This window comes from Alligator mississippiensis, chromosome 6, assembly GCF_030867095.1.
Source record: "Alligator mississippiensis isolate rAllMis1 chromosome 6, rAllMis1, whole genome shotgun sequence".
Taxonomy (NCBI): Eukaryota; Metazoa; Chordata; order Crocodylia; family Alligatoridae; genus Alligator; species Alligator mississippiensis.
The window spans coordinates 4039315-4050815 of NC_081829.1; the positions used below are offsets into that span (position 1 = coordinate 4039315).

The window sequence follows — 11501 nt, forward strand, 5'->3', positions numbered from 1 at the left end:
GTAGCAGCTATGCCCTTAGGATGGAATGTCAGATTTTAAGATAAGCAGGGATGAACCTGTGCAACGTGTTCATCCAAAAGAATACTCCGAATATTGGCAGTTCAGATAAGTGGTTTTCTTCCCCCTATCTCAGCAAAGAACTAATGCCTCAACATTTTGCCAGAGAACCATGTGCTGCTAGAAGTGCACGTACATGGCAACAAAAAGTCTTCAGCATTTGGTCATTAAAGATCTCACAGCACATTCTGCAGTAGTACGTCCCAGTTTGGGTAATCAAGATGTACCTTCCCAAATGCTCCCTGCAGTTCCAGCAGGATACAGCATTCTTCTCTTTTCCTATGCTGTCAGGCAGTATTTCTGCCCACAGGTGAATAGAACACAGAAATAACCTTTCAAGAGGAACAGCTGTACAAACATAGGTGCGATGTGAAATATTACAACAGCGGCTGAAGTGCTCCAAAAAGGGCACCTCTTGAAATAATTATGAAGAGTATCAATCACCACTGCTGGAGCCAGGTTCTCCAACCCCCAATCTCTTCTGCATCTCAGTTCAGTAACATAACTAAGGGCAGGCAAGAGGGGCACCCACCACAGGTGATAGTTTAGGAGAGATGCCAGAATTGCCCCTCAACCCTGGAGTACACAGCCTGACAGCAAGAGCTGCCCCTCACCAAAAACTCCACAACAGTCCCTGGCTGCTGCTGGGGTGAGCAGAGCATGCAGTAGTAGCAGTCCAGGCAAGGACTGTTTAGGAGTTGCTGGCATGGGTAAAACTTTATACCCCCTCCCCACCCCCAGAATTAACCCCCAACTCTCCTGCACCGTTTGCCCAGGGCACCAACTCTGCTCGTTATGCCTCTGTGCCTGCTCCTGGGAGATGGCCAAGATGTTCAAATGGAAAGGCAGGCATCCCATGGGTGGAGCACCCTTGCCACCATTACAGACCTCATGCCCCCCCTCAGAACTCTTCTAGATTCCACATATCCCACCCCACTGTCCCCAACCTCCATCCTGCAATTCTGAAGAGCTCCAGCTACACACATCTTTCAGCTGAAACACTACCCTTTTGAATCATTTCAAGGTGCATTACACTTGGAAACGCAGCAAAAGTTACCTTAATCCCCCAATGAAATACTGCCTTTAGGTGTAAGTGATCTACACCCATTAAAAGTTTGCAAGTTTCAAGAATCCTTTAAGATAAAAGAAAACCCAGGTCCAAAAAGAACCACCCCAAAACAGTTTCTACAGTAACACTGATCTAGAAACATGGAAATAAGGTTTAATGGCACATTTGCTTAATGATCTAAAACAGTATCTGTATTGCCATCTCACTCCCCACCCACAATATCACTAACTTACCTTCTATCTATTTCTTAATGAATCTTTTAGACCTGTCAAAATGTTTTAATAATACTCTGAGAGGCAATTCTGGATATCCTTGCCCTGCATGAATTTACCTACTTCAGATTCATGAGTAATACCCAGACTGATTCTTCTTACAGATATCATTAAATTAAAGTCTTGATCTGCCCTGCTGCTAAATCACACTACAGGAAAGACCCAAGAAATGAAACTTAGATTTGTTCTGCATTGCATCTGCTCTAGGCATTTCATGGTTTAGAACAAGGGTAGGCAACTATTTCAGCTGGAGGGCCACTTAATGAGTTTTGGTAAGCTGTCAAGGGCCACAAGCGTAGCTCCACCCCTTGACAGGTGCCCCGCTCCCTACTTTCCATCTTGAGACCTGAAGTCCTGCCCCCAACTCCTGACTTTTGCTACCAGAAGTTCTTCCCCTTGCCCCCAGAAGCACTCCTTATGGCTGGGGGCATCTGAACTAGAAAAAAACCCCAAATCATATACTAGAAGTCAAACATGTACTATAACATTTACATTTTATTACAAAAAATATTTGTCATGATTTGTGTTTGTGTAGTGTAGTGTATATGGAGGTGACTGCATAATAGGTCAAAATAAAGTCTTACTCTGGTATTTTGTGTGTGGGGTATAGTTGGGGGGGTGCAAGTATGGATAGGGGAATATAGGGTATGTTGCAGGGTGTGTGTATGTATATGTGGGGAGGCTGTGGAGGCAGAGTGTGGGTATGCGGGGTTTATGGGGTGTGAGGGAGGATGGGCGGGCTGTGAAGACCCCCCCACATGCTTCCCCCCATGGCGCACAGCCCCTGCCACGACCAGCAGCAGCAGGTAGTGGGCCCTCAGGACACTTGTGGCCTGCACAGGCACTGTTGCCTGGTGGTACGTGGCTCCAGCCAGAGCTGCACATGGCAGCAAGGAGCACAGCCTGGCTAGCCCACCTCCACTGCACAGGGCTCCTCACAGGACATGCGCAACTCCTGGCACTTGTGCGCTACCAAGGCAGGGGGCAGGGCTCCCTGGCACTTCTGGTGGAGTCCCGGCAGCTGCACGTGGCAGGGAAGGCAGCCGGCTCCATCACGTGGGGCTTTCCCTGACGGTACGCAAATGCCAGGAGGTGTAAGTGCACTGGGTAGAGCCCCACTCAACAGAGGCAGGCAAGAGTGGCTGCATGCCTTGCTGTTATATGCAGCTCTGGCCAGAGATGTGAGCTGCTGGGTGGCGGTGCCACAAGCACCCTAAGGGCCCCCACCTGCTGCTGCCACCACTGGCAAGGGATGTGCACTACAGGAGGGGGACACACCCTGCCCACCCAAGCTCCACTCTCCCACCGCACCCTTGGGCACGGGCTCTGCACTCCTGCCAGCTCCCTACCCCTGCCCAGCAGCAGCTCTCCCCCAACCCCCAGTGCAGCTTCCCCACCCCCACCTCTTCCCTACATGCTCCCTGGAGCAAGCGCTGCAGCAGGGAGACAAGGAGGAGCTGCTGGAGGCCAAGGAAGCCAAGCAGGTGCCTCAGCAGCTGCAGCAGTGGCAGAAGCAGCCCTGCCCAGAAGATGCGTGTGCTGGCTGGGCTGAGCCCTTCTGCTCACCAGATGGGAGCAAAGTACGTGGGCTGGGTGGGATACAGTTAGTTGATGGGCACCTGCGGGCTGGATCCGGCCCATGAACCATATTTTGCCTGCCCCTGGTTTAGAAAGATTGTTCAAAAGAAAGAATTTCCTTGCCTTAATGGAAGAGATACCCAAAAAATTCTCAAGTGTTTACATATTATTTTAAACTCAATGTAAGTCATCTTCTAAATAGTTTAGATGTAGACCACAATGCTAACAATTTTTAGCATGTCAACCACAAGCGAGTAAGCACCCAATAATACATTTTACTTGTACATTATTAGAATCTGTCACGGTAGCACAGAAAAGAGTCTGAGAAAAAGATATTCATAAGGATTTACTTTAAACCAGACTATGCAGCATTTAGATCTGCACCCTCCCTTTTTTAAATTAAACTAGGCATCAAACTACTTGCTCCTAACCTTCCCTGCTAACCCCAGTATGTAACACCCCACCCTTCAATAATTTACCAGATTAGACACAAGCAGGGTGGACTTGATTTAAATCAAATTGATTTAAATCACTGGTCTGGAAGCCTTGATTTAATGACTGACTTCTACAAAAAGTGCATTCTTGTTATTTGATATCCTTTATTCATTTAACTTCTTGAAATGTTGTACTTTTAGAGAAAGGTAAGGGCTTGACTGTATACACAAATTTGCAGAGACAAGAGGGCTGATGGGTAAGTAATCAGATCTGTTCTCTCTCATCTCCATATATTGCTTAACAAGGATGTTATCTCTGGAGACACAAATCCACAGTTTGAGGACTAAAACTAAGCATCACAGAGATGCTTAATGGGATCTTCTAGACTGAGCACCGAGTCCTGTTGGGTAGAGTGGTTTTCTTTAATCTTTACTAATCTATGGAGTAGCCTCTGAGAACCCCGTAAGATTGGGCCTCTAATATAATCCATAGCCTCTTGTGACCTACTTATAAAACTTTTCTAAAAAGGTTACATGAATATATCATCTCAAATAGTATATAATTAGACGTTATAACCCTTATTCCATGGTGATCTTTGAGCTTTAACATGTTTTAAATTAAAACTATCTTTATATAGGGTTGGTTTTTTTTAAGCATGTTAACAAAAAAACCCCAACAAAAATATGATTAAATAAAACAGAAAACATCTGATTTAAATACAAAAATCCTATTTTTTTTTAATTGTTGATTTTTATCCACCCTGGACACAAGGTATTTCTATGGTTGACAACCTCAGTGAAAATCCAGTTCAGATGAAGGCTGGCAGAACCTTTTCTACAAGGCATCTCAAACACCAATTTGTCCCTTTTTAACATTTAAAGGACACAAGCATCGCTGCTTCTGCAGACAGAGCTTGTGCTGGTGTGTGCAGCGAGTTTTACCTACCTCTTTGTTCTCCCCATGTCTCATGTGCCTGTCCCACGATCTAATTCAGGGGCTTTCTGAAACTCCTCCTATGCACTCACCCCTCCCATGCCATCTCCATGCCAGGATTATGTATCTTTTCACACCAATATTGCATTTCCCACCCACTCAGAGCATCTGCAGCTGGACCAGTCTCCCCTTCCCTTCCCCGCCCTTATTTATCCTTTCCATATAAAACTCCATTAGAAGGACAGACTGAGATAACAAAGGGCTATTGTTACTCTGGAAGGTTTTCAATGATGTCAGCCAGTACTTTGATCTATACATTACTGTAGAGGTGCTTATAACCAGTGGCTCTGCTCACCAGATGGCAGGAGCTACATTCATCCCATGTGCTTTCGCAATTTTCTCCAACATCAATAGTAGGATTCTGCCCACTGATATCTAGAACATGCCTTCAAGTTTCTGAATTATCTGCAGCATTCAAAAGCCATTGTTTTATAGACATAAAAAAAGCAGAAATGCCATCAAGTGGACTGCAAGGCCTCACACACCAAGCCAACAAAAACAAGATTTAGCAGCTTCACACACATTCATTCTATTACTCAAGAGTTTTAGAGGTCTCTGGTTAAGCAAGTTGTTTGGGTTATTAGTTTATCCCCCAGACAGGTAATTCAGGATAATATGCCTTTGCACTGCATAAAAAGATCTTAAAGAGCTTCTCCAGTATGAAGCCTCATTTTCTTTCATCTCCACTGAGCTAAGAAACTGGGAGTATGCTGGCACAATGTGTGGCCTTGTCCAAAGTAGAAAATTATGGCAATTCACAGCATTCCAGGTTCTGTCCCCATTGCTCCTGTTCTGCAACCCTCATACCCAAGACCCATACCCTCTGGAGGCACACAAGGCCATCCACCTTTATATTCAAAGTCTGTGGGTCCAGGCCACGGCTGAAATCCAGCTATCCTTGAACACATTTTAAGTCGCCTTGAGACAAACAGAAAGCCTGCACGATAGAACCTATGCATATGGACAGATATGCATTTGAAATGCTCCAATTTGGAGCACTTCAAACTCACCATGCTTAAATGCAGCCTACAGGATTACTTGTTTTGAAAAGGGGTGCCTAAATTTGCCAGGCAGGCCTAACTGACAGACTGCAAGAAAGCTATACCTAGTTTACAAATAACATACATTTCCATTCATTTTCATTTGAAGTGAAGAAAAAGAGAAGAGAGAGATGGAATGCCCCATATTAGAATCTTCCAGGGAAGATGAATACACACTGACCCTATTTATTGGCATGTCATGTTAAAACATATAGGAATGATTAAGAATTCTTTATCAAGTTCCCTAGCACTTCACTTGTTGATAGGCTCCATCCTCACCCTGCTGTTACAGAAAGAATGCAGTCAGAGGCCACCCTCTAAAACACGGTGGGTTGAACTTTGGGCAGCCTTCATCCACCACTCTCATGTAAATATCTTAAAGAAACCCTTCAAGAAGTTGCGTGCCGTGTCCTCTGGCTTCACAGATGAGTGCTTCTATTCAGCTACATAAACACCCTACTAACACTTTTTACTAAAAGGCAAAAATCAAGACAAGGTGATGTCCGTCTGCTGTTTTATTAGAATTCTAATCAAATTGTACTGCCCGAGCTGCTGTGCATGATCTCACATTCATTTCAGTCTTTGCTACTGTAAGAAGCCACCTGGGTGTTTTAAAATATTCCAGTTAGACAATAGAAGCAGACCTCCCTTATCAATAATACATGTAAACATACTAGGAAGCTATGCTGAAAGCACATGAGAAGTCAGATACATCACTAGTTCTTCCTAATAGCTCTTACAGAAAAAGCCTTGGCAAATATTTGCATTGGTAAGTTAAAAAAGGCTGCAGGCAGCCCACCAGTGAGGTTAATGAAAGACAAAATTCAACTGCTGAAGTTGTTCATTACCAGAGACCACCAGCATACATCCTAAAAATGCAACCATGCATTATTCCGCAGTTTTGCACTATGAAATGTATTTGCCTGTCTACATACCCAGTGCTTGTTTTGCATATATTTTAGCAAAGAGGCAGCAAACAGGAATTACAACAGGCCCCAGGATAACCAGTTGTTTCAGACAAAATTCAATTATTAGGATTACACTAAAAGCTCTTTGTTACATATATGACAGAAACATGTGTGCACATTTACCTCAGACAGTTCTATCACTGATCACAAACCAGCAACGTGTTTTAAGACCAAAATTTTGGGAATCCAGACACTAAATCTCACGCTTCTTAGGCTTGATTCTAAGGCTTCAATGTGTAACTCTGTCTTAGTTTAGCCCGTCTGCTGCAATCCTTTCTACCAAGATCACAGTTACCACACTTCAGCCATTGGCAGTTGACACCAACTTCATGAATGAGACTTTTTGATTGGTCAAAAGTCTTTCCATTACCACTATATTAAGAGCCTCACTGGCTAACACTGCACTGTAGAAACCACAGACCTAAATGCTCGCTTTGAAGAGCAATTACCTATGCTCCCTATCCTGTGCAGCCTTTCAGTTTTATATAGCATACAATATGTTTTGTTTGCTTTTGGTTTTTATTTTTATCTATTGCACAGACAGCCCACATCTCCCGACACCCTGTCCCCTGCGCCTCACTCCATCGAGCACAACGCCTGATGTTAGAACTCCACATTCTGACCACTCGGGATTAGCTAGGAAGTAGGTGCCTGTCCTTAAGAGTACAAGCCAGGGGTGGGCAATTATTTCAGGCAGAGGGCCACTTACCGAGTTTTGGCAAGCCATCAAGGGCCGCATGATAGGTAGTCAGGGGCAGCTAAATATAAAAAAAATTAGAAAATTTAAGGGGCCCTGTCAGCGGGATAGTGGCCTGGTGGGCCGCATCCGGCCCACATTTTGCCCACCCCTGGTACAAGCTATTTAGTTTTCACTTAACCATCCTGCTATTTTCTACACACCAGTTTCTCTTCCAAGCAATAACCAAAAGGATATGGTTCCCAGGAAAACTGATGTACTTACCCTGTGGAACAGGCTACAGAGCCAAGATTTTTTTTGGATCCATTCATCAGCACAAAGAGGGAGGAAAGGAATCTCTCTCCTCTCCTACAAACAGTGCATTGCACATCCCACATACAACTATATAACATATAGTGTCATGCAATGAACATATTGTATTAGAGAAAAGAGAAATAAATAGTAAGTTACTGCAAATGTTTCAGCATCCTCCCTGATACGCAGCAACTGCATAGAAAACATGCGTTTCATACAGATCCCTCTGTGACTTCGTTACCATTTCTTATGTATGTAATGTCCTCAAATTTCTCCACAAAACCGCACCTTTCTCGCTCAAATCCTCCTCAAGAACTCTGTCCTAGTCTCCATTAAAAAGTCAGATAATCAACTAATAATCAACTTCAGGGCAGATTAATATAATTAACATGCCAACACAGCAGAAAGTGTATGTGTATATCTGAAGAGCTTGGGACATGATAAAGAAAAACCCCACACACTGACTTGACCAGGATGAAGTTTTCCCTGGAGGATCTGGTTCTATTTTTGCATTATTTATCTAAGGCACCTAGGCTAGCAGATGAGTGTCATGACAAAAATGTCCATACATATCTGACATACTGCTTGTACACGTATCTTCAATTATAGGTTCCTTGGGATAGAAGCCATTGGAGACTATTCAAGAGCACTGACTTTCAACAGGATCTGTGCTCCCAGATCACTTGGGCAACTCTGAAAAATCTATTCTGTGTTGAGTTCAGTCTGTCCCAGTCAACAGGTCCCAAATCCTCACCTGAGTATTACCACAAACCAACATTATGGACAACTGTACCTAATACTGTATGTATAAATAATCTACACTTTAACCGATTTCATATACAGTAAAAGCTTTATTATCTGGCACCCATGGGGAACAGGGGGTGGGGGCAGGGGAGGGCAGTGCAGGATAACAAAATATGCCAGTTAACTGAGAGGCCCAAACAGATGTCTTTGCCTGTTTGGGCTGCTGCTTCTCCTGCTGCGTCGCTGCCCCTCCTGAGGTATTGCGGACCCTTCCATGGGCCTTGAGGGACAGGGAGGGGGGCCCCATGCAGCCTGCTATGCCCTGGGCTGCGGGGGCTCAGCAGCACAGGCTGCTTTGCCTCAGGCTGTGGGGGCTTGGAGAAACTGGAAGTGCCATGGTGGGCACTTCCAGTTTCACTTTACCTTACAAGCCAGCATGCCGGTTAATGGAACATGCCAGCTTGTAAGGTGACAGTTAACGGAGCTTTTACTGTACTTATATAAATGAATGAATGAATGAATAAATAAAAATATATAAATGTAAGCGTAGAGAGCACATGTGGGTAAAATATGACCCACTGGCCATATCCAGCCTGCCGGCCGCCCCTACCAAAAGCCCGAGGATGAACGCGGGGCGTGGAGGAGTCTGTACATTGCACAGCCCAGCCCAGCCCAGCCCCAGCTGCAGCTCAGTGGAGAAGTGCAGGGTGCAGGCCTCCCTCCTCAGGTCCCCAGAGGTGGCTGGCAGGCCGGATAGGATTGACTGCTGTCAACCGGGCTGCTGCTCCTCCTCCTTCTGCCCTCCCCTCCCCCCAATAGCTCACCAAAATTCATTAAGTGGCCCTCCAGCACAAATAATTGCCCACCCTGATACAGAACCTTTGCTTCTAGGATTTAAAACATTTTGACAAGACAGACGCACAAATCAGCAATCACCTGCTGCAAAAGTTTCTCTGAAGTCTGCTACCATCTTCACCTCCACAGAACTGGGTCCTCTTCCACATCATAGAGCAGCGGTTCCCAAGCTGTGGCATGCATACCACCAGCGGTATAAGTTAAAACAGGTTTATAATAATTACTTTATACGACAAAAAATTTGCTGATGGTACTTAAGATTCAACTGAAAAAAATTGCTGGTGGTACTTTTAAGGCTGTATCACTTTAAATTGGTGGTGTACAGCCTGTCAGTTTGGGAACCGCTGACGTAGAGGATTGGAGTGCTCTTGTACTAGTCAATGGGCCAGGAGACGTACAAGAGGAAATGTGTTTTGTAGCATCTTTTACTGAACTACAGCGGGGGGAGACCAAGGACACCATCTGCCCAAAGGCTTGGGCCAATCTCTCCCCAAACTATGCAGCTGTTTCGATAAAAGATGCTACAAAACACCCTTCCCTCTCAAAACACAGAGGGGACAAATCTGTCATGTTGAGTGTACCAAATAATAAATAAAACTGCTGCAAAACGCAAGAAGAATTAACACGAGTTTCCCGATCACAACTCTGCCACCTGGGCTAGCGCGGTCAATTCCCAAAACACGGCTGAAGAGCTTTAACTCCTCTCCCACTGCAATGTCCAGACACCTGCTTTGAAAGGCTTGAAACCCGTTAAGAGCCGGACCCTCCAAGGTATTTTTCCTTAACGAGTCTGCCCCGTGTTTAACGCGGAGGGAAAAAAAAAGACGCGCGCTGTATTTATTTCTCGCTGCTGAAGGAAGAAAGAGGCCGCGTCGCCAAACAGCTGCGGGGGGGAACCCAAAACACTGCATCATACAAATGCAAAAACACTCGCGAGCCAGATGGCACCGACAGGATGCGATGGAGGGAGACGCAACACATCGCCACATGCTTCCTTCCTCGTCTGTGGGACGAGCCGGGCGCTTAACACAACCAGGGAGCGGGCGGGAGGCGGTTTTCTCTCCCGCGTTTCGGTCCGACCCGAGGTGCGTTTGAGGCACAGAAGTTGTCTCTCTCTGTTTCTGAAGACGGAGCCTGCTTTTTGCTTACCGCATACCTGCAGCAGCAGCCGCTCTCTCGTTTCTTGGACAGCAAACACCCTTTAAACCAAATATCCATTAAATACATCCCCCCCGACGGCGTAGGGAGACCCTAGGGCGCTGCTGCCCCCCCGATGGGTGGGACGTCCCGATTGCGGCCCTTTGCTCCAGCCCAGAGAAGGGCGACTTGCCGGGGGAGAGGGGGGGGGTGCCCGGGGCATGGCCCCTCCCGCAGCTGAGGAGAACGCCTCTCCCCCAAACTCGAGGCGAGGGAGGATCCAGGCGCGGCCCGCGCTCGCGGAGGGGCCGCTGAGGTAAAACCGCGGCGGATTCAAGTCGCTGCGCGCCCCGCCTCCTACCTTGACGAAGAGCTCGATGAGCGGCTCCTTGTCGCCGTCCTCCAGCCCGTTCACCGGCACCGACAACGCCATGCTGCTCTGCTCCCACGCCCGCCCGGACAGCGACTGCGGGCGGCGGCGCTAGCCGCCGGCGGGACGCTCCCCTGGGCGGGGCCTGAGAGCTGCGCCTTTTATAGAGGAGGCGGGGCCGCGCTTTGTATGGGAGAGGGCGGGGCCAGAGAGGCGGTTGGAGGGGGCGGGGCCCGAGTAACGGACTCGAGGGGTCGTTCGCCCCCCCGCTTCTGGACGGTTCTGTGCGCCTCAGGCTCCCCCCGGAGCGGAGCGGAGCGGAGCGGAGCAGCCGCCGGCCTGGCCTCGCGTGTCCGCGCTGCGCCAGGAAACCCACCCTCCTCCTCCTCCTCCTCCTCCTCCTCCCCTGTGCCACTGCCCCCTCAGCCAGGGGCCCACAAAGGGCCCTTTGCCTCAGGGCGGGGAAATGCTGCTGGCAGGCAGGGAGGCAGGGATTGATTTGAGTCAGGGTGGAGCGTTTCTCCTCCTGCAGAGGCGTTAGGTAACCAGACATTACAAAAAACACCCCCAAAAAACCCCAAACAGCTTGCCTTTTTTTTTTCCTTTTCCCGTCTAGTCACTTTATAAGGGCTGCAGTCACCGAAATAGCCGGCGTGGGCGTGGGCCGGCCGCAGGCGGCGAGGCCGGCAGGCTGCCTGCAGACAGAGAGGCTTTTATGACTCCAAAAGATGCCTGGGTCTTAGTGATAGTCGCCGACCTCCTCCTTTTCCCGAGGCCCTTTCGAGAGGGATTCAGGAAGGTCCCGGAAACCAGGCTGGGGCCGAGACGCTGCCCCGGTCATTGAGTTCAGGGGTGCCCCTTTCTTGGCACAGCACAAAATACATCACGAGCGTGATTCGTGACACTAAAACAGCGCAGGCCGGTGTTAAGTCAGGATTAATACGAACGGAAAGCAGATACCGTCTGGAGAGCCGCCGCGAACGGAGAGGATG

General features: G+C 47.6%; 1 protein-coding gene across 1 annotated transcript in view; it reads right to left on the reverse strand.

Moving 5' to 3' along the window:
* CLIC4 (chloride intracellular channel 4) overlaps positions 1–10635 on the reverse strand; it is a 57162-nt gene extending 46527 nt beyond the window's left edge. Inside the window, exon 1 of the mRNA XM_006276769.3 lies at positions 10501–10635. Coding sequence (XP_006276831.1) covers positions 10501–10572 — 72 coding nt within the window. The 5' untranslated portion in view covers positions 10573–10635. The remainder of the gene's footprint in view (positions 1–10500) is intronic.
* Between the last annotated feature and the right edge of the window lie 866 nt (positions 10636–11501).